Source organism: Neomonachus schauinslandi, chromosome 1 (assembly GCF_002201575.2).
Source record: "Neomonachus schauinslandi chromosome 1, ASM220157v2, whole genome shotgun sequence".
In the NCBI taxonomy this organism is placed as follows: domain Eukaryota; kingdom Metazoa; phylum Chordata; class Mammalia; order Carnivora; family Phocidae; genus Neomonachus; species Neomonachus schauinslandi.
Window position 1 is genome coordinate 128,433,488 of NC_058403.1, and position 23,240 is coordinate 128,456,727.

General features: G+C 40.0%; 1 protein-coding gene across 1 annotated transcript in view; it reads right to left on the reverse strand.

Annotated features, from left to right (window-relative positions):
- The window catches only part of LOC110570658 (collagen alpha-4(VI) chain-like), a gene marked incomplete at its 3' end in the record, with an annotated part of 83,050 nt that overhangs the window by 25,054 nt on the left and 34,756 nt on the right, over positions 1–23,240 (reverse strand). The window contains exons 14-24 of the mRNA XM_021678709.1: positions 22,760–22,786; positions 20,850–20,894; positions 18,764–18,817; positions 16,408–16,470; positions 16,010–16,075; positions 9,836–9,889; positions 9,683–9,718; positions 5,054–5,116; positions 3,250–3,312; positions 2,127–2,189; positions 1,527–1,589 (exon numbers count right to left, since the gene is read on the reverse strand). Of these exons, the coding sequence (XP_021534384.1) occupies positions 1,527–1,589; positions 2,127–2,189; positions 3,250–3,312; positions 5,054–5,116; positions 9,683–9,718; positions 9,836–9,889; positions 16,010–16,075; positions 16,408–16,470; positions 18,764–18,817; positions 20,850–20,894; positions 22,760–22,786 (597 nt within the window). The remainder of the gene's footprint in view (positions 1–1,526; positions 1,590–2,126; positions 2,190–3,249; positions 3,313–5,053; positions 5,117–9,682; positions 9,719–9,835; positions 9,890–16,009; positions 16,076–16,407; positions 16,471–18,763; positions 18,818–20,849; positions 20,895–22,759; positions 22,787–23,240) is intronic.

Genomic DNA, 23,240 nt, shown 5'->3' on the forward strand with positions numbered 1-23,240 from the left:
GGTGGTGGTGGTGGTGGTGGTGGTGGTGGTGGTGGTGGTGGTGGTGGCGGTGGAGGTGATGGTGGTGGTGAAGGTGGTGGTAATGGTGGTCGTAGTGGAGGTGATGGTGTTCGCAGTGGTGGTGATGGTAATTTTGGTCACGGTGAGGGTGTTGTTGGTGGAGGCAGTGATGGTCGAGGTGGAGGTGAAGGTGATGCTAACAGTTATGAATATGTTGATACTACTGAATCTTAGCCTCTGTACATATACACAGTGCACTTCCTATCTTAAGGAGAGAATTCAGAACCTTTTAGGTGCTTTTTGCTGAATGGACAAAAACCGCACCTAAACCAAGTAGTCAACTGCGAAGGACAATTTTAAATTTTAAGCCACAAAGATCATTCTTGTGGCCTAAGGAAGAAAATTTGAAATGTTAAAAAATAAAAAAGAATAAGATAAAGAAGATTGCCAAAGATGAATTATTGGGGGGCAAAAAGGATGCAAATGAGGTTCATTTGCTGTTACTCCATCTTCTCTCCACTGAAGGACACACAGAGCCTCAGGCATCTACAACCCCAGAGACCCAAACTGTCTATTTTGGAGATATCTGCCTTTGATGTTCCTGAAATGGCACTTCCAGAAAGGCAGTGCTCCCCAGCTTGGTCTGTCCCAGGGAGAGATCAGTAGGAACAAGCTTTGCATTATTTTAAATCAGGGTATTTTCACACAGTGAAACAGTGCTAACTTCATCGTCTGGATCAAGTGTAGATGCAGAACACTACTTGTCCCAGATTCCATTTGACAACAATCCTGTTCTGTTCTTTCCCTTTCAATGTTTAAGTTTAAGCTTTTAAGCCTGCTTTTTTCTCCTCCCCTGACTAACAAATGCAATTTCAGTGCTGAGTGCAAAACAACAGCAGGTTATTTCCGTCAACAACACAGTTGACGAAAGAAATCTCAGAAATAAATAGGAGCTGCAGGAAAGACAACATTTTTCCATATCATAAAGCTCATTCCAATGAAATGGTGAATTGAGAATAGTCATAAAATCACTAACGTGCTCTCATGTTTAGAAGGGATGACTAAGGGAGGTATAAATGCATAGCCCTGTCTCTGGTAGTAGTATCTGTTGAAGTAAACCTCTGACGATCCTTGGTCTCCAAAGGTTATTTCTGGGTAATTGGGCCCACGCACTTAAAAGTTTGCAATTCTGATTGCCTGTCTTATGTGCTTCCCTGGAAAAAATGTTTCATAGAACACGTCTGTATCCCAAATAGTCTCACATGCTTGTAAAATAGCCTTGTCAAACAGAAGAGGCTCATTGGCACGTTCCTCTTCAACAGCATGGGGAGAAGGCAAAATAAATCCCTGAGACATCTGTAGGTTCTTTATTTATAGGAAGAGTTTGAGAATCTTTGACTCTTTAGATTCACAACAGCTCTGGGGTTCAAATCATATTTGTGTCGCCAATATTCATCAAGCATGTTAGAATTTGGTGTGAAACAAGACCTTGAATCCAGAGTCCAAAACAGAAGAAGTAGACTTACAGGTTGCCCTCTTAGGCCTTGTGGACCCTGCGGGCCTGTGGCTCCTGCATCACCAACTTCCCCCTTTTGCAATAAATGGTAAACATGAAGTTAATTTTCTCCTGTGAGTTCATGCAATCTTATGTCATTTTCCTTAGAGAGTCTACAGTCACACTTTTCAGGTCCTACTGGCATCCCCATATAGTCCAAGGTAAGTATCTTCCTCTGGACCTTGTTACATACAGATAATAACAAATATAGCAGAGATTTGGGCACTGAAAATTAGCAAAACCAGGTATGAAGCACCAGGAACAGAATTTCATATTATTCTGGCTTTTCTAGGTGTGAATGTGAGCTTTATTTGTACTGAATTCATACATTTATCTTTTTATTGATATGTCTTTGCCTACTGATATAGGTGGCCATCTATCCATGCATTTTCTATATGTCAGTCTATATGTCTTTCTTTCTCCGTATCCATCCATCCACTTATAAGGTAATGGCCAGTCAATACCACCAACAACCATATCAGAAACTTCTGCTGGAAACAATCACATAAGGAGAGATTCATATAAGAAAACCCAAGCTGCAATCAAATGAGATGTGTTCTCTGACATTCACCTTCATTCCTGTTGGTCCAGCTTTTCCTTTGGAACCAATTGGCCCTGGAGGCCCAGGAACCCCCTGCAATAAGATCAGGACTAAAATCACCTCGAGGGCCACAGAGTTAACTATCTGACTCTTGTTATTATTGAAATGGTCTGGGACTGGTAATATACTCACAAATCACCTTTAATGTTTTATACAATTAATTGTATCTTTCAACAGACAAAATGCTTCCTATGCACATTTAACCTCTGGGCTGGGGAGGGCGGCGAGGGAGCGGGGAGGAAGAGGGAGGCATTCTATGCGAGAGGCCACATCTGCCAAGTACTGAGCACTGGAGCAATGATCTGGCTACTAGGGGGAAAAACGTCATTTGACTAGGAGATCGAGAAGACAAACACCTGGACTTTCACCCACTCCAAACAGAAAATATTATCAAATGAAAATGAAGGCAATACAGTTGGTTTATAGGGCGTTAGACTCTTCCTGATAGGGAGAGTAAGAACAGAACTAGGACATAGGCCATCCTGGAGCTGCTATTATGAATCTCCAGATCGAGATGCTTATCCCTAACTTAAATCACGCTGCTCAGGCTTTAAGCTATATCAGATGCTCCCATCATTAGGAGGCCACTCCTGATCATCTGTCTCAATGAGATCTGACCCTTCTATGAACCACTGGGATCCTGGGTCAGGAGTAGAAGGGGCACCAGAAGGAACCAAGCTGGGAGCCAGTTTGGCCACTTCCTATCCAGATGACAAATCATTTTTAAACCCTTTGAGCCTCGGTCTCCTCATCTATAAAATTGGGATGGTAATGCTTCCTTTTATGTTTATGAGCAGTAAATTAGTCTTGTATACCCCTTTTATAGTTCTATTTTTTCTCGCACCAAAGGTAAGCCACCATCAGCTTGTGTTAAACACCCTTGGGGCTCCGGCCCAATCTCATCGATCACTATATTCCCACAATGCACCTACAGTAGAAGGGGGTACACCCAGTGATCAAATTAGCTATTGCTAGAAACCCCTGATACCCACCAATCCCAGAGCAAACAGTGTAGCTTTATGTTATTAGTCCAGAACACTCAGGCCATTGTTAATGAGCAGCTCTACTATAGCTTTTAGTTTTTCCAACCTACCTCAGCACCCGGTAAGCCTCTTTGTCCAGAATTTCCTGGTGGTCCTTGCCTTCCTCTCAGCCCCTAGTCCAAAGATGAAATTAAAGTTCAACCAATGTTTATGGAGCTATTTATTTCCCACGTAACCACAAAGTCACCTTGGTCAATGATGGGAGCATAAATCAGGGTGCCCTGACCCACTGCTATCATGTTTATCACACACTACTCAGCAGCATCTGAAAGGGAGCACCCCAGGCTCACTCCATAGGAAGCACCGGCTGTGAGCCTTCAGCATCTATACCTGTAACCACCTCTGCAGTTGAATCTGATGAGCCCTAAAATTTCAGAACATTGCTTTTATATTTTCATATGCCCAACTAATTTTAAATCCTGAAAGGGGAATGATAGGGGCTGTTAAGATACTGATCTCCTTTGGAAATTCAACCTTTGCTTTATAGATACAAGGGCTGAGGACCAGAGGGCACATTTTGATTTTATCAAGAACCAACAGGCCTGTCCTCAATAGTACAATAGCCTAACCTCACCGGGCACATTGCTGGGGAGGTACCATTTTCTCCCCAATCCATTTAACTTTACTGATTTCAACACTAATCTTTCTCCAGCTTTTCTGAGACATGCTTTCCTATTAGAAGCATGGATCGTGGATTCTATACTCCTGCGTGAGGCATTGTAATCACCTATTTAAATGGAACATTATCCCCACATCCCAGTGGGAAGTGAAATTAAGTAGAGGTTTTATTGATTATCTTGCTCATGGTTCACAACACAGCTTGTTCCCTTTGACTCAGCAGTATGATAAAGTGAATATAAAAGAGAAAGCCAGGATGCCACAGTGGTGGGGGGTCCAAATTTGAATTAAGCCAGTGATCAAAAGAAAGGCAAAATCCATCTCTCAGTTGTTTCCCTCTATGTTCAGACACTATTTTCTATCATAAAATAAATACAATCTCTAATTACACTTTGATCACCCAGTTCGTTCTTTTGTACCTTTGTCAAGTCAAAAAACAACAGAAACCTTTCAAAATTATTGCCTGACACTCATAGAATTTTTAAAGTTATGGAGAATGGTTCAATGTGTTAGCAAGAGATGTTGTTTTGAAGTTCTTCCATTTGATACTTGGGAACAATTTGGCCTTTAAAAGAAAGATGTAGGACATGTTCCAGAAGGATTTACAGAATGACAGATTTGGGTTATGCTTAGAAGACTCCAAAAGAACTGGTTGGAAGTTCACATTTCCAGTTATCACTGAATAGTTTACAACACCCCACTTGAGGGCAAGACCCTTCCTTGCCTTAATGTTCTGAATATCCCATGCCTATTAGCAAATTGCCCTATGTATAACAGATACTCAATAAACACTTTGCTGATTTTTCATGCCAAATTTGAGTACTTTGAATACACAGCTTCAGAGGCAGTAATTAAGAGCATAGATTTTATAACTAACCTGCCTGAGTTTGAATCCCAACTTTATCATTCACTAGTTGTGTGAGATTGGCCAATTTACCTAACTTCTCCATCCCCCCTCCATTTCTCTCTGTAAAATAGGGATAATAACCCTCCATTGAAGGATTAAATAGGTTAATACAAGTGTTTAGGACCATATTTAAGACATAATAAGAACTCAGTAAATATTAGCTATTGGAGTTTAACCTGCCCAGGAGAGAAACTATACAATTTGCTTTGGAAGGCCCAGAAAAGAGATATCCAAGGCCATTCTGATATATGTTAAATCCCTATCCAAGAATCTAAGTGATAATTTCAAACAAATAACTTTAGCACTAAAAACAAGTTCACTGATACAACCTGTGAGCCTGGGTATCCAAGCTCTCCGTGGTAACCCCGTTCACCGGATTCTCCACGCACACCCTGTCAAAATAAGCAAAATTTAGTGAGTTCACCAGGCACCATTAGTGTTCCTATTGAAGGCAACCAGCCTTTCCTGCAAGATGTCACTTGAGAGCCACAAGAGAAAGACAAAAAAGATTTTGATTGTCTGTGCTCTGTTCTCTTGGGATTGGAGAGGATATGGAGAGAGGGGGCTCCACTTATGTTGGAAAACCAGATTCTTACTGTCTTTCCCAGTCTTTGCATGTCTCCTTCCGATATCTTAGCTGGTGATAGAAGCAAAAATACTTTGTTTAAATAACCCAAGCTCTCATTTAACTTAATAACAGGTCCCTAAAAGCCCATCCATTCCTTTTAAGGGATATGGGCTAAATGCTCGCTGGTGTTAAGGACCCTTAGCCCATGTGAAGAAACTCAGAAGGTTGAACACAGTGACAAGCATGACATTCTGGGCCAAGACACATAAAGCACATAGAGAAATGGCAGAAAACTGGCTTTTTAAAAAGATTTTATTTATTTGAGAGAGAGAGAGAGAAGGAACAGGTGGAGGGGCAGAAGGGGAGGGAGAAGCAGACTCCCTGCTGAACAGGGAACCTGATGTGGGGCTGGATCCTGGGACTCCGGGATCATGACCTGAGCCAAAGGTAGATGCGCAACTGACTGAGCTCCCCCCAGGTGCCCCAGAAAACTGGCTTTAAAATCCTACAGATTTGGGGCGCCTGGGTGGCTCAGTCCTGGGATCGAGCCACCATCGGGCTCCCTGCTCAGTGGAGAGCCTGTTTCTCCCTTTGCCCCTCATCCCACTCATGCTCTCTCTCTCTCAAATAATAAATAAATAAAATCTTAAAAAAAAAAAAACCCTGCAGATTCTTACAGCATTAAGCTGGCTCTCTAGGCAAAGGGTGAGCTGTTTACACGATTCATCTAAGAACAGATTTAATTTCTCCCTCAAATTAATATTTTCACTTTTACAGAGAAGACACATTTTCTAAGATTGAAGATAAATCCCATTTTGTGAATTATTCTGCCTTCTTTTTCATGTTCATGTGTTGGGAAGATTACTATTTATTCATAGATTTGCAAAGAGAAAAAATCTTAAACTCAGAATTAATCACTATGTGGATCAATTCCTCATGCTTCTTAAGTTTTTAAAACTATTCAGGTAAATGGGAAGCACTTCTCTTAATCATTACTGCTATATTATTCTGCTCTTTATCAGTTGATTTCTAGATTTATAAACATAACTAAGTTTTATTTTTTATTTTTTAAATTCAATTAGCCAAAATATAGCACATTATTAGTTTCAGATGTAGAGTTCAAAAATTCATCAGTTGCATATAACACTCAGTGTTCATCATATCACATGCCCTCCTTAATGCCCATCATCCAATTACCACCCCCAGCCAACTCCCCTCCAGCAACCCTCACTTTGTATGTTTTAAAAGACATGTAGCTAGAAATTTTGAAATAGGTTGTGAAATGTTTGCACATAACATTACTGACATTCACAGTGCAACATTCTGAAAACAGTTTGGCTCTATGGAGCTAAGTTCAGACTCTTTTATTATACCTCCATGTCTGTACATTTATATTAAGGAAATCATTTCAGCAAAGCAAAAGCAGGAACAAAACAAAAACCCTGTAATACAGTTTTTCTTTACATCGCTGACCATGATATCTAATATAATAGAAATTACCCAAATGCTTAACATACGAATTGTTTAGCAAATCATTGTTCTTCTACAGAGTATGCTGTAATATATTAAAATGATAATAGGAAGATTTGGAAACAGAATAGCAGACATAAAATAGTATACCCATTATAATAACTCTTTATTATCTATCTAGTACCGGAAACACACAAACATGAAAATAATTGCTGGAGGCTAGTGGGCTTACGGACACATAAAAAAAGAATGATGTTCTTAATTTTATCATAATTAACAAGTTAAAGTTTTCCCTTATTACCAAAAAAGCTCTGCATTGATTTGTTTGCCATAATACAATGTTTTCCATTTAAAAAATCTTCTTTAGAATTCCAATTTAATATGCATCGTGTAGATGCCAGCATATCTAATTTTATAGACAGTAATGGGCCATATTTTCCCCACGTCCAAGGGATGCTGTAATTTGGAATTCAGCACCTCTGTAAACTATACTCTTCCGATTGTACTTGCTCATCTTTAGCAAGTTACAGCCTCAAAAACATAAATGCATCTATACGACCAATGTTCCAACACTGGGTTAACTAGCAAACTATTGACATGTTGGATAAGCCCACTTCACTGTGGAGTCTGCAAATAGTTAGGATTTTATCTCTTATTTTAAAAAATCAAAGCTTGAATAGGAAAAAGGGCAAACAATGACAGGGATTCATCAAGATTACAATGTGCTAAATGGAGAGGCTTCCTATGAAAGGCAGCAGTTTGCACACATTTTTCTCTGCTCCCAAAATGAGAGGTCGCAGTTCTACAGTTTTTCTCGAGAAGACAACAGTGCAGAGGCCCAGAGAACAATCGGTCTGAATTAGAGCAGGAGGACAGAGGGCCCAGGAAGGAGAAATCCAAGAGAAATAAACCCGACGTGTTTGAATATATTGGGAAGTTATCAGTTTTCTCAGAGCTTTATAATTAACTGGTAATAGGCACATAGAACACAAAGCAAATAAGAAGAGAGGGTGCCTCAAGGGAAACAAAAGTTACATAGCTGCAAATAATATTTGCCTAGTCATCACATGAACAATCAACTGACTTGACCGAAAGTGGAGAAACTAAGTGTATCTCAAGGATGAGCTGGAGGTAAGTGTATGGAGAAGGAGATGGACAGGTTATGGAAAATCTTTATCCCACAGAGTCAGGAATCAAGAGAAAAACATCCCAAACTGAAAACCAGGAAACACCAAAGTAAGCATGCTGTTTAGAAAAACAGCAATAATACCAGAAGGAATAGCCCACAGAGATGAAAGTAAGTGCTCCCGAAGAGCTGGAAAGAATGGACAGGGATATATTTTTCACTATAAGCTTAATGAATGCAGTTTGACTTTCAATGTGAGCACAGGCTTCACTCTGATTTAAATTAAATTTAAAAAAGAATAACACAGGAGATGGGGTCACATAGGGAAACAAAAATAACCATGACCCAACTGAGCAGAGAACCCACTGTGAACTGAATGGATATTTAGATAAACTACACGTAGCATCACAAAAGAATTAAATAATTCAAGAGCAGGAAATTCCTTCCATTGCCTAGAGCCACTTAATTATCCAAAACTTAGCCAATTTCTTTCTGCCTTGTGGGGATAAAAACAGTAGGATGAAATGATAGTTCAAGACATTATGTATTTCACAAGTTTTAAAACCAAATTAATAGTACAAGAGAATATCTATTTAAGAATTTATTTCAGGGCACCTGGATTGCTCAGTCATTTAAGTGTCTGCCTTCGGCTCATGTCATGATCTCAGGGTCCTGGGATGGAGCCCCACATCAGGCTCCCTGCTCACCAGGGAGCCTGCTTCTCCCTCTCCCTCTGTGTTCTCTCTCTCTCCCACTCTCACTCTTTCTCTCTCAAATAAATAAATAAATCTTTTTTAAAAAAAGAATTTATGTCAAATCCTAAACATTTTGTGAGAAATAATATTTTACTTGGTGTCAACAAAACTTGTTTGGATTTTTGAGACTTGGAATTTCTCAATATCCATAGTTTTCTAACCTGTTTGGTCTGAAGACTAGAGGTTCCATCTTCTTTTGTACCTAGGAGGTCAGAAGTCATTGCCCAACACACACACACACACACACACACACACACACACACACACACAAGCTCAGAGTTGACATAAATCAATCTTTGACTTTTCCTCCATCTCTAAATCATGAGAATGCTAGAAAAAAATACCAGCAGAGCATGACCACACTGTGATGGAGGGAAGTCTACATAATAAATTTATTTTGTGAAAAAATTTCCAAGAGCATCCTGATCTTTGTATTTGAATCCTGTCTCCACTGATTATTAGCCATGTGGTCTCTGACAAGTTTTGCTAAATCTATATCTTCTCTCTTATCTGTAAAAGGTAACCAATTTTGCTCCTAACTCCTGGGGTTGTAGAAGGGTTACTTGAGGTGTTAGAAATAAAGGTGTAGCACAGCGGCTGGTGCTAGATAATTGCTTAGTAAAATACAGTTCCCCGGCAGAGATGGCCACTATCCCACCCTCAAATCACATCCTTCCCATTTGGATAAATGCAAAAGCTCAATCTTTTTTCATCATGTAGGGACTATGAGATCCCCTGGAGCACCAATAGGAAGTCCCAAGTCTTTAAATGGAAAAATCATTATTTCAGAGGTAAAACCATTCACTAAGGTATTATTAGCTTTTTTGCAACCTAAATGAAAGATTATACTAGGTTGGAGGGGAAGCAGAGAACCATATAAACTTTTTCTTCTTCATGGAAAAGGTCTCAATGAAAACTTCTCAGAGATCTTCCTGCCACCTCAGACAGCCCAACCAGAACTCCCCTGGACCTCAGAGAGAACTATTTAAAGTAGCCATATCTGTGGAATAAGAAGCAAGTCTTTCCAGAAAACACTGACCTTCAGCCCTGGCACACCTCGTCTTCCTCTTGACCCCTATGAATAGAAGGGAAGCAAAGACCTTAGAGAAGGAAACAAGCCAACTTTCCCCACAGCTGACCTCTCTCCTCCACAAAAGCAGGTGAAATACAACCCATGAGTGATTGTACTAACCTGAGGGCCAACATTTCCAGGTTCCCCCTGAGGTCCATCGAAACTAGAACGTCCCTGAAAAGGAAGAAGTAAAGGGAATATGAATTTAGATGTCTACATCCTTCTGGATTTGTTCTTCTGACATGAGCTCTCCAATACAGAAGCCACTAGCCACAGGTGGCTATCAATTTTAAATTCATTAAAATTAAATTAAATTAAAAATATAGTTTCTCAGTTATACTATCCCCATTTCAAGTGTCCAGTAACTCCACATGGCTAGTGGCTACCATATTAGACAGCACAGATATAGGATATTGGATCTCAGAAAGTTCTATTGGTCAGTACTTCTCTAGAAGCAAAAGGATTAATTCTGGTGTTTTAAAATAGCCATGTTGCAGGCACCTTTTCCCAAAGATTGTTCATGTAACAACTCTTCAGGGTTCCTCATGCTGGGACAGTAGTCAGACATATTCTCCAATAACCTGTGCTTAATATTTGAAAAATATTGGTACTTCCCTTTCTACCCACCATATAGGATGCAGAGTAGCAGACAGAAACAGAACGCAGAAGAGCAAGTCTCTGCACGTGCAGACTGATCAATATAGACAGATGATGACAGAGGAAGAAGTTACACATAGTCAGGATGAGGAAACCCTCTAGTGCTTTCACTTCTTTAGGGTCAGAAATGAGAAGAGGAGTGATGTCCAGAGAAAATGAGTCCATCTTTCAGGAGAAATGGAAACCACCTTGGATCCCAAGTAGGGATATTTTAGATACTCAGTAAAGTCGCATGCTAACTCAGTAAGAACACATAAACAGGGAAAGAATGTGAAATACAGAAATAAAAACATTTGTGCAAAGCTGTTCTTCCAACCGTTATTTATAATAGATTAAATTCTGAAACAATATAAATATCCCACAATATGAGGGAAGTGTTGATAAAATTATGGTAGAAACACTTACTGAAATAGTATGCAACCATTAAAAATTATGTTTCTCAAAAAGCTTATGAAGGAGAAAAAATGTGTCATTACATTCTTTTCAAGTATGTTAAATTCTCTGAAAGAATAATTTATCCCAAATATGGAGAAAGACAAAATGATGTTTCCTCATTTCTTTATACTGTATGCAACACGTTTTAATAACCCCGGGGGATCCTTATCTGACTTTCTCAGGGAGAGTAGCTTTGCCATCACCAAGTTAGGAAAGTTTGGTAAACTGATGTTTTTCTTGGCTACCAGAACTATTAATTTTTTCTCTACATTTTACTTTTCTGTATTCCAAATATCTGTAGTGTTACCTTTTTTTAAGATTTATTTATTTATTTGAGAGAGAGAAATGAGGGGCAGAGGGAGAAAGAGAATCCTGGAGCAGACTCCCCACTGAGTTCGGAGCCCGACACGGGGCTGGATCCCAAGACCCCGAGATCGTGGCCTGAGCCGAAATCAAGAGTCCGACGCTTAACCGACTGAGCCACCCAGGTGCCCCAGTAGTGTTACTTTTATAATGGGAATTTTTTATAGATATATAGTAGGCTGTATGAGAGAGGAGGCTTCAGACAAGGCACTCTCATGATTGGTCTAGATATAAAAAAGATTCTTTCTTAAAATGCTTATCATTTTCTCATTTCAAAAGTAGACAGTTTTTTGCAGCCAGCATAGCAAAGGAATCATTTTGGCAGATGTTGGAATCATTGGGTAAAAGACTGTTGGGGAAACAAGAAATTTACAGGTTCGGAGTATCATTGCCAGATTACTTGATCATTACAAGGAGGGAAAAAGTATATTTACAATGGATAAGTCTGGCGAACCTCATCTTCATCAAGTGACCAAATTAATCTACCAGTAATTAGACAGCCAGGCACAGTGTCCCTCCTGGTGACTAAGAAGGGTACTGCCTAGGGATGTCAGGGTGGCTCAGTCCGTTAAGCGTCTGCCTTCCGCGCGGGTCATGAGCCCAGGGTCCTAGGATCGAGCCCCCCATCGGGCTCCCTGTTCAACAGGGAGTCCGCTTCTCCCTCTCCCTCTGCCCCTCCCCCTGCTTGTGCTCTCCCTCTCTCTCTCTCCCTCTCGCTCTTGCTCTCGCTCTCTGGCAAATCAATCAATCAATCAATCAATCTTAAAAAAAAAAAAAAAAGAAAGGTACCACCTTCCTTAATCTGCCAAAAACGCTTAACCTGAATCTAGTCATGAGGAAACAATCAGACAAATCCTAATTGGGGGATGTTTAGCAAAATAACTGGTCAGAAATGTCAATGTCATTTGACAAACAAATAACTGGACAACAGCTGTGATTGAAGAATACAACTGAGGCAAGACAACTAAATATGCCACGTAGTCCTTGATTGGGTCTCAGAACAACAACAATAAACATAGACATGAAGGGCATCATTGGGGCAAGTGTGGAAATCTTAATATTAGACTGCATATTAGAAAATAATTTTGTGCCATATTTAATTTTTTTGAGTGTGATGACTGTATTATGTTTATATAAGAGAATGTACTTGTTCTTAAAAGATACTTGTTGAATATTTGGAAGAGAAATGTTGTAAGACCTTCAATTAACCCTTGATTAATTAAATAATTAACTAATCAAATGGCTCAGCAAAATATTTCAAATATTACCTATGTATTTGTATAGAGAGACATAAAGTAAATATGGCTAAATGCTAACAATTGGTGTTCACTATGCTGTTCTTGCAACTACAACTTTTTCTGTAGATTTAAAATTTTTCAAAATGAAAAGTCGGGGTAAGAAATAATACAAGTTCATCATAGAATATTTCAACAATTCAGAGAATAAGGTTAAGAAAAAAATGCGTAAGTTCTGGGTGTTTATCCTTCCAGAATAGATAGATATAGCTACATTCTATCAATTTGGACTCTTGCTGAATACAGGGTTTTGTATTCCCAGTTAATATTACATCATGAATGTTTTCCTTGTTATGAAATAGTCTTCTAAACTATTTTTCATGGCTTAGTAATATCTGATCGTGTGCCATTGTTTATATAAACAATCCCTTATCATCGGACATTCAAGCAGTGTAGTGATTTAAAATCTAATAATCTAATCTCCATCCTTGGAGCTAAATTTTTGTGTTGGTCCCTGATTAGCTTCGAGATAAATTTCTAGAATGGGAAAGACTGGATCAAAGAACATACGCACCTTAATCCGTGGCAGACACAGTTGGGGGCTACACAATTCTCTTGCCCCTTTCTTTCTTGCTAAGAAAATCTGTTTCATTTGGGACACCACGCCCAGCTCCAAGGGATAAATTCTGACAGGTCTGAACCAGTCACGGAAATCTCATTCCCTCTGTCAGAAACTTGCTTCTCTGGGTCTCTTAAAATGAGGCAAGGGCAGGTGGGGAGCACAGGAGCCAGTCAATGAGCCAAATGAGCCAAGAAGAGAATATTGCTGGCAGTGCCCTGATGAAAGGAAAGCGCCTTTCTTTCTGGCATTTTATGTAAAAATTAAGACAAAATGCTTGGGCTGCTAAGCCCAGGGACCACACTGAGGATGGCACCGTGGAAGAAAGGGGCTGAGTCCCTGATGACATCCCTGGCTTTTGATGACATCATTGAGCTAGTGTACCAAACCAGAAATCACCTTTCCCTGGATTATCAAAAACATGTTTATTAGCTAAACACTGCCAGTCAGGCTTTGTCACTCATATATTAAAGTAAAAAATTGTATATTAAAATATATAAACCCATGTTTATTAAAACATATAAAAAACAAACAGCAGTCCTAGCTGATGTATGTTGCCAGATTGCCTTCCAAAAGGGTTGTATTGGTTTTCCTTCTCAGAAGTGGAAAAGCATGACGGGTTTTCCATCCCTTCCCCCATACTGGGTGTACAATAAAGTTTCTGTTTCACTTAAAAGACTGCTTCGGGACGCCTGGGTGGCTCAGTCGTTAAGTGTCTGCCTTTGGCTCAGGTCATGATCCCAGGGTCCTGGGATCGAGCCCCACATCGGGCTTCCTGCTCAGCAGGGAGCCTGTTTCTCCCTCTCCTTCTGCTCCCCCTGCTGGTGTTCTCTCTCTCTCTGTGTATCAAATAAATAAATAAAAAATAAAAAAATAAAAGACTGCTTCATTTGGGGGACTGTCTCCATCCAAATTGCAACATAGAATCTGCTCTTTGGTCCAACTCAGAAACAAATACAGGTATCCTCCCTCTTTAAAAGTATGTGTTCATACTTTTTTCAAAAATATTTGAATTTCAAAAGAAATTCAAGGAGGATTTTCACTTTTACAGAAAAGGGCGAAAAGTGAAAACAGCACTCAGCATGTTTTGCCACCGAGGCTTACAAAGGCAGCGCGCCCTCCAAACAGTGAGAGGCCCCGCCAAGCCACGCTCGCTCCCTCCCAGGGGACCACACTCAGCATCATCTCAGCATCCAGCCGCCATAGCTTTGAACTCTGAGCATCCGTGCATCTCAATTTATTTTGTGCATCCCTTATGAAGATGTGTCCTAAGGTATCAGGAAAGCCAAAGAGAGGTTATTTTTGGGGTCTGGGAACACTTAAAAATATTTCTGTAGAAATTAATGGTAATTGCTTCTTCGCTTACTCCATTTCTGTTTATGATTGGTTTCGTAGGAACGCTCTGCTTGTGCTTCGAGATAGCCAAGGAAACCTGTACCGAGGAAAGACTGCCCCCTTGAGGTTTATCTTCTAATGGCACTTAACAGGCTAGAATTTCAGGTTCCGCAGCCGCAGGCTTATGTAATCGGTGAGAGTGACTTTTATTACCCAAGTCTATTCAGAGAATACTAAGCACCCTTCTTTGAGCTCAGCATGGGAGTAGAAACCACGTAGAACACAAGTGCAGTATAACGTGGCACCACTTCAGAGGGTCACAATTTTGGTTTGCACACACAATTCAGGGATCTGCTGTTCCAAGTTAACCCTTAGCTATAAAGTCAGCAATGGAGACAGACCTCTGAAAACTGTGAGCAGGACGTTCTCCCCATCGCTGTGATGCACACAGTACTGGACAGTTTGTCTAGAGGCCAAAGTTCTTTCCTAGCTGTAAAACCACGAGCAAACCATGGAAACAAAGCTCAACTCATATACCTTCCTTCCCATGACAACCATTAACTCATGGAAACTCTGAAATGGTTTCTCTAACCTTCCCACCTTGCAGATGAGGAAACCAGGGCCCAGACGGGTTAAGAACTGCCCTGCTGTTCTCTTAGCTCAATCTCATAACTGATTAAGTAGCGATTCACAGGAGTCTCTGATCTCAACTCACCCAAGAGAACCCTCTCAATGGATTTTGTCCAAAATAACTGTAATTAACAACACGATGAGAAATTCTTGCAGTAAGGAGTGACAGCTTTCTGGCATAGCTACATAATACTGATCCTGTTACAAACTGGATTTTACTCAGGTTCTGGACATATATAAAATGGATGTGAATGAGTCACAACTTAGGGAAGAGAATCAACATCCTAAAGTTTTGTCAAAGGAGGCAAACTGGAGTCCAAAGCAAATAGAGGTTGTAAAAATTTTGCTGTGCAGACCCTGTTTCTGGAAATTGGGAATGATGAGATGTAAGGACTGAGACACTTGGGTTACTTTAGTCCCATTTTTCAGTCGTGCATTTTAATGACTAGGACATAAAACATCTAAATATGGCTTCCAGCCAGTTAGCAGCATCTGCGAAGTTAACAAGCCTTCCACCTTTGGTGAGATCTTCTGTCATGACACTTCCAATCTTCCAAGCTAAACAAGGATCTTATCTTTAAAAATGGTTAGTACTCGATTCACATCAATCAACATTGGCAGTGGTGGAAAGCAAGTCAGCGGTGTAATGGCCTGACTGCTTTTAAATCAAGACATCATTATGAAACTGGAGAATTTTTAAACTGAAAAGATCTTAGGCATCACTGAGCCTGATGCTTTCATTTTGGAGATGAAGAAACCAAGGATAAAGGAGACTAAGTAATTTGTGTTACTAGTGCTGTGGGAAATGAGATTTTTTTCAGGAAAAAAGGAATGACTAGACAAGAATGCAAGGACGAGGCTCTAAGTGGAGATTAGCATTCAGAGCTCCTGTCTCCACGGGCAGTGGAGTCCCACAGGTTTGCTCTCTATGCTGATCCAGTCGGAACGCTCAAGCCTTCTTCACCAGCTACATCTTTCCCACATGTACCAGCATCCCCAAACAAACAGAGACCATCTTACCCAATGTCCACGCCTTCCTTTTTCTCCCTTAGGGCCTTGGATGTAACTATCTGCTCCAGGATCTCCCTGAGAAAAGAAAAGGTTGCTTACCTCAAATGGATGGGAAAGATAGGAAAAGAAATTAGAGGAAATATGATTTTTTTAAAGGCACCAAAGTAGACTTTTTAATTGTCTGGGCCTGCTCAGAAATCCCGAATACCCAATGCAATTAAAGTTGTGAACTCTTTAAGAACCCAAATGTTCTATAAGATGGGTCTTCTCACAAATCTCTTATTTGTTGCAAGGCTAAAATAGGCTGAACAGATGTCTCATGATGAATAATTAATTGCTGTCTTTGTGTCTAAGCAAACTGTTTATAAGTTCCTGGATTAAAACAGAATCCTTCAACCAGCACTTACAGGGTCTCCCCTTAACCCAGGCTCTCCGTGCTCTCCAGGAGGTCCAGGTGGTCCTGTCAAGCCCTTAAATCACAGGAAAAAAAACATGTGTCACTTTAAAAGATCCTTTATTGCCTAAAGGAAAGAGAACATTAAGAGGGAAAATGAGAATCACATTAAAAGACCAATTTAGTACTTGAACTTTAAAGCATTTGCAGCTAAATAGGTGAGGTTGCGATGCAGAAAAGAGCATACTTTTTATTGGAAGTCTGTGATATATGTGTCCCTAGGTGGGCATTACCTCACTAAACCCTTACAACTCAAGAATTCCATATTGCATGCAAGTAAGCTAAGGCTCAGGGAAGTTGGACCCACCTCTCCCTACTACCAAGTCCCTGATCTTTCCACTTCTCCCTCATACTTCTACACAGAAACACACATAAGAAGAAGGTTTCCCTACCACAGACATGGGCAGCACTGACACAGCAAGATCTCATGACAAAGGGGCAAAAAGAGAGAAGAATATTTCTGGAGCTCCTACTATAGAAAGGGAACCAGTGAGGTGAAGCAACTTGCCATAAGACTATGACATGATAAGCAAATGGTTGCCTCTCTTACAACCTGCTGTTAATGGTACCCCCTCTGTGTAGTAGTTCCTGCAGAGTAGGGAAGAGCCCCCACCCCAGGAACCTTCCTCAAATTGTGTTATGTGCCTGGTTCTAGACGGTATATGCCACATTCTGAGCATAATGAAGTGGGACCCATCTCTGAGATCTGGTTCTCAGACACAATGGGAATGGAATGTTCTCTAGGCTCTAAAAAAAAAAATGCTAATTCTTTTTTTTTTTTTAAGATTTTATTTATTTATTTGACAGAGAGAGAGAGACAGCGAGAGAGGGAACACAAGCAGGGGGAGTGGAGGAGGGAGAAGCAGGCCTCCCACCGAGCAGGGAGCCCGATGCGGGGCTCGATCCCAGGACCCCGGGATCATGACCTGAGCCGAAGGCAGACGCTTAACAACTGAGCCACCCAGGCGCCCCATGCTACTTCTTATTATTACTTATAACTCCACCTTACGTCTCTCCTCGCCTGATATAATGATAAAAGGGAGTTGCTTAATACTAAATTCCAACCCTGCTATCCAATTTACTAGCTAGGCAAATTTCTTTGACTTCTCTAAGATTCAATTTTTTTATTTGTGAAACAGATAAACCCATTTTATCAGGCTATTATGGAAATTAAATGGAATAATAAATTAAAATGCTGAGTACAGAGCCTGGTATTTGGTTCTTATTATGATGTGCCCAACTTTCTAAGTGTTTTTGCTAGATACGCTCTACGAGTAAGAAGCCCTTAACATGCGTTTATTGAATTTAACTAAATTAGATGGAAACTGAAGGCTCTCCGGTCTTGAAAGAAGTGTAGTGTCCCCCCACCTTCTCCAAAATCTAATCTCCAAATTGCAGCTTATCAATTAAACCTACCCCAATAAAGAACCCTTTCTTGTGACTCCTTGTTTTACTTATCAGGAAATCAATCCACACCTTGGGGTAAAAGCATTACCCTAATTCCATAAGGGGCACACAAAAACATAACCCCACCCCTTACCTAATCCAGTCAATCAACAGAAGCTGATTATAACAGTTCTGAGATGGATCCCTCTGGCTGGATTCCATAATTGCTTAATAATATCTGCCTTGGGCACAGGAAGGCAGAGCTGTGGTACATGCACCAGGCATCAGCCTTTCCTTACATAGAAATATAATATGGGAAGGATGTAGAGAAGGGAGAGAGCACTACAGACTATGATGAAGGAGGGTATCCTGAGGGGGGAAGAGAGGAGCTGGAAATCAGAGAGAAATTGATATTCAAATAAACACTAGAGATGGAAGCAGGGAAAAGCCACTCGAGGATGGGGTACCTAACATGAGCTAAGACACAGAGGTGGGCATGCACAAGGAATTCTTAGGGGACAATGAGTCGTACAATCTGACTGGAAAGGACACTTTTGGACTGACAGTAGTGAAGGAATGTGGCTGAGAGGGCTGCAGTGTGAGACTGAATTGGATGTGGCTGAGAGGGCTGCGGTGTGAGACTGAATCACTGGCGACAGGGAGCTTTGCAAAGCCCGTGAGGTAGGGAATGGTGATTACTGTTCCAAAGGCTAAGGAAGCTGGTTTCCATCACTCATTTCACTAGCAGCACAGGCGGGTCTTCACTAAAGTTTCCAAATAGCTAATATTTATTGCCCCTTAACTCCCAATCTAGAACTTAAACCACTAGAGGATTATTCCCCAGAACTTAAAAATAAACTGCCAAGCTCAGTTTACGCAATAGAAATATAAGAGAAGAATATCCTCACTTTCTACACACATACCCGATTTCCCCTATTTCCTTTTTCTCCAGATGACCCCGGGGCTCCACGATTACCCTAGAAAAAGAAAAAGAAATATACAAAGAAGTTTTGTACATCAAGTCACACCAGAAACTTTTTTCACGTAGTTTTACATTCTAGCCAAGAGCAGACAGTTTCTTTACCATCTGACTTGTATGTGACAGAGTAGATGCCCTGAACAATCCTTCCTTTGAAAAACAGTATAAAATTCCAGATAGCAAAGTTTAAGATACTCCACATACATTCGTGAGCTGATAAAGAACAAGAGAAATCCTTTGAGTTCAGAGTAAAGAGAGGGCGCCTGGGTGGCTCAGGTCATGATCCTCGAGTCCCAGGATCGAGTCCCACATCGGGCTCCCTGCTCAGCGGGGAGTCTGCTTCTCCCTCTGACCCTCTTCCCTCTCGTGCTCTCTCTCATTCTCTCTCTCTCAAATAAATAAGTAAAATCTTTAAAAAAAACAAACAAAACAAAACATAGTAAAGAGAAAGAAGAAATCCAGAGAAGTAATAGCTATTGACTGTCCTCAGGACTTCTGATCACTCCGTGAATGCAATGTGAAAAACCAAATCTCATCATTTATTTTGAAGTGATCTCAGGAGGACATGCCACCAAGTATGTGGCAGAAACAACCTCAACACAGGCCTTAATGACTTCTCACAGATGAAGTTCATTTAAAAATGAATTTAAATCAAAAGTCACAAAAAAGGGAAAAAAGGGAAAAAAGAAAGAAAAGAAAGAAAAATTTTTAAAAAGGAAAAGGAAAAAAGAGAAAAAAGAAAATCAAATCAAATCAATCAATCAATCAAAAGTCACAACACACATGAGGGAGACACCATGAGGGAGAAGCCAGCAGAAAAAAACAGGCAACAAAATCAGATTTGTAATGACTACAGCTATTGGAATGATCATATGCAGAATATAAAATGAGTATATTTCATACATTTAAATAGGTTTTATAAAAAGAATGAGTAAAATAATATGCAGCTGTTAAAAAAGAGACCAAGCAGAATTGAGAAAGAATCAAATAGAACTTCTTAAAGTGAAAATCAGAATAATTGAAATTAAAAATCCATTTGACAGGTTAAATGGTATATTAAACACAAAAGACATAAGATTAGTGAACTTGAAACTGGAGAAAATACTCCGAATGCAGTACAGAAAGACAAACAGAAAATTTTATGAAAGAGAGGTTAAGAGACACTGATGATAGCATAAGGTCTCACAAATTTCTAATTAGACTTCCACAAAGAAATAATAGAGAAAATGGGAAGGATAAACATTTCAAAATGAGAATTTGCTAAGGAGTTTCCAAAACTGACAGAAGGCACAAATGCTCAGATTCAAAAACCTAAAAAGCTCCAAGCAGGATAAATAAAAAGAAACTCACACCTGGACACATCATATTGAAACTGCAGAACACTAGAAAGAAAGGGAAATTTTTAAAGCAGCATATTTTTTTAAGATCGCTGACAAGAGTAACAGCAATGAGCTTGATGGATACCTTCTTAATAGCACTAATGAGAGACAGAAGACAATAGAAGCCAGAAGACTATGAAATTCCATTTTCTAAGTGCCGAAAGAAAATTATTTCCCCAAGAACTTTCTTTCAAGAAAAATGGTAAAATAAAGAGATTTTCAGAGAAACAAAAACCAAAGGAGTTTATAAACTCCATTAAAAGAACTTCTAAAACTTGTACCTGAGGCAAAAGAAACAAGATCTTTCATGTTCCTTTGAAGGCATCGGCAAAAGTGACAAATATGAGGGTAAAGCTGGATAAGCAGTGACTAAGTAAAACAATAATAATAACAATATCTAATTGATAGAATTGAACAAAAATAAATGGGAATAAGATACTGGACAATAACATGTTATTATGGGAGGCAGTTGATTAGAGCTACGTTTCTAGGGTCCTTATATTTTGAGGATAAGGGCAAATAATAGATTAACTTTAGGCACTGTTGAGTATGCATGCTAACATTTCTAGACTATTTCATGGAAAGTATAAATAGAGAGCATAAATACCAAGCTAGTAGAGGAGAAACATAGAAATGAGAAACTTTCTATACCTGTTCCCCAACCAAGCCGTCAACACCTTCATCACCAGGGCTTCCCTGTGGAACAAAGGGAGATGTAACTGTTAGAGAAAAGAGGACCAGGTGTACGTGCTTATTGCTTTGATGTTAATTTCCTTGCTAATATTTGTTTTTAGTTGGGAGAAGAATCTAGACCTTCCAAAGTGACATTTATATACTGCATTCATATATTAAGAAACAATGATCATTTTCATTCCCAAAATAGTCACTAGCGTTATACACGGTTTTTCCTGACAGTTTTAGGCTCCAGCGAAAAAGATAAGAAAAAAAAAGAAACTCAAATTTTGAGTGGATAGAAAGAGGGGCGCCTGGGTGGCTCAGTCGTTGGGCGTCAGCCTTCACTCAGGTCATGATCCCGGGGTCCTGGGATCGAGCCCCACATCGGGGTCCCTGCTCGGCGGGAAGCCTGCTTCTCCCTCTCCCACTCCCCTTGCTTGTGTTCCCTCTCTCGCTGTCTCTCTCTGTCAAGTAAATAAAAAATTTTAAAAAAAAATTAAAGAGAAAAAAGAAAGGCTTTTTTTTTTTTTTTCAACTTTTGCACTGGGAACAAGTAGTAACTCTTTCACAAGACTGAAAGAAAATTTCCCACTGGTTGTCTGCATGTTAAAGATGGTCCTCTTGTCATTGGCTTTTTTTAATTTAAAAAGACTGGCAAATATGCCTGAACTAATTTGCATAATGGAAACTCAGACGATCTCAGATTTAGGAGGACTTAAATGGGAGTGTATCCATATGTATGTATTTGGGGAGACTTACCATTAGAAAACTCCTTAAGAATAGAAAGCCTGAAGCTAACTGGATAAGAGTAAAAACTGGCAGCTGCAGAGTGACATCTCATCAAGTATTCCATTGCTTCCAACTCATAGGCCCTTTGTTTTGCCAACTATATCAGAATGACAGTTATATTTATTATAGGGGTGCCTGGGTGGCTCAGTCGGTGAAGCATCTGCCTTCAGGTAGGGTCATGATCCAAGGGTCCTGCCCTGAGTTGGGCTCCCTGCTCAGCGGGGAGTCTACTTCTCCCTCTGCCCCTCCCCCTGCTCATGCTCTCTCTCTCTCCCTCCAGCTCTCTCTCAAATAAATAAAAATAAAAATCTTTTTTAAAAAACCATATTTATTATAAAGCATCTTTTGGGGGAAAAAAAGTCCACAGTTTCACAAGCCAAATAAAATGCATATAACCATGTGTGGAATAGTTGATTTACTCCTACTATTGGTACGAGGAAATCAAGTTTCAGGCACTTTTTTGTCAGTCTGTCAGCTGTCAGTCTCAGACAGCTGTGATAGTGCCTGAAAACAAGCACACCAAACTCGCAGACTAAAATTATGTGATATATTTGCCACGGCCATAAGGGTGAATCAGTGGTACCAGGAGACATGAGTAAAGAAGCTCTATCAGCCCTTGTTGTCTTGTTCATCACTTTGTAGACACTGCCAAGGATTATGTGGGGAACAGAGTGAGTACCTACAAAAATATTTTTTGAGTGCATGAATGAGCGAATGGGTACTTTGCCTCTGAATCTGAATGTAAAGTCATTCCCTTACTGTGCCAGGTCCTTTCCTACCAGCCCTGTCCTGGCATCCATCTCCCATTTGATACTCACCTTGACGACCACACCTTAAATTCAGGACCAATGCTTCCAGAGCGTCACGTGACAAATATGGTGGCTCAATTATTATAGATAATTATACATTTTCATATATGTCCCTGCCTTAAACCATTCATTAGCATGGCAGTTTGGCTATTAACATCATCTGACATTTCCCCTTGTCAAAAGTTTTAAGTCCCACCTCGCTCAAGCAAAGGAAAAGCAAGTGGACTCAGTACTGTTTCCTAAAGAAACTGCTCTCCAGTTTAAGCAAGAGGAAGGAAGGTCACCTACCTTCTCTCCTGAAAATCCTCTTGCTCCCTAAAGTTAGGAGGAAATAAAAAAAAAAAAAAACTGAGCTTGAATAAGATTTTTAAACCTTGTTTCACTTAGGACACCATATATTCCTGAATTCCAAGAAAATGCAATTAGTAGACCAAAATGAAGATTTCTTCTCCAGTGATTATAATTGCTGGAGACATCACAGCACTCTGATTACTACCGCCTCCCTTTGCCTGTGACTTGGAAAAATTCATATCGGCAACTCCTAACGTAGTAGGGGTGAGTAGAAAATGGCAATGACCTGCCACTTATTAATAGCACAATCATATTTTTTCAAACAAAAGTGAGAATATACTGTCTAAGAAGCATGAGAAGGCTCCCAGGAACAACAGGACAAATTAATTGAAAGAGTAACTTGTTAGAATGTACAGAATATGGTTGCTATGGTCAGAAAAACCCTCTATAGGACTTGGAGATTGTAGAGAGAATTTTC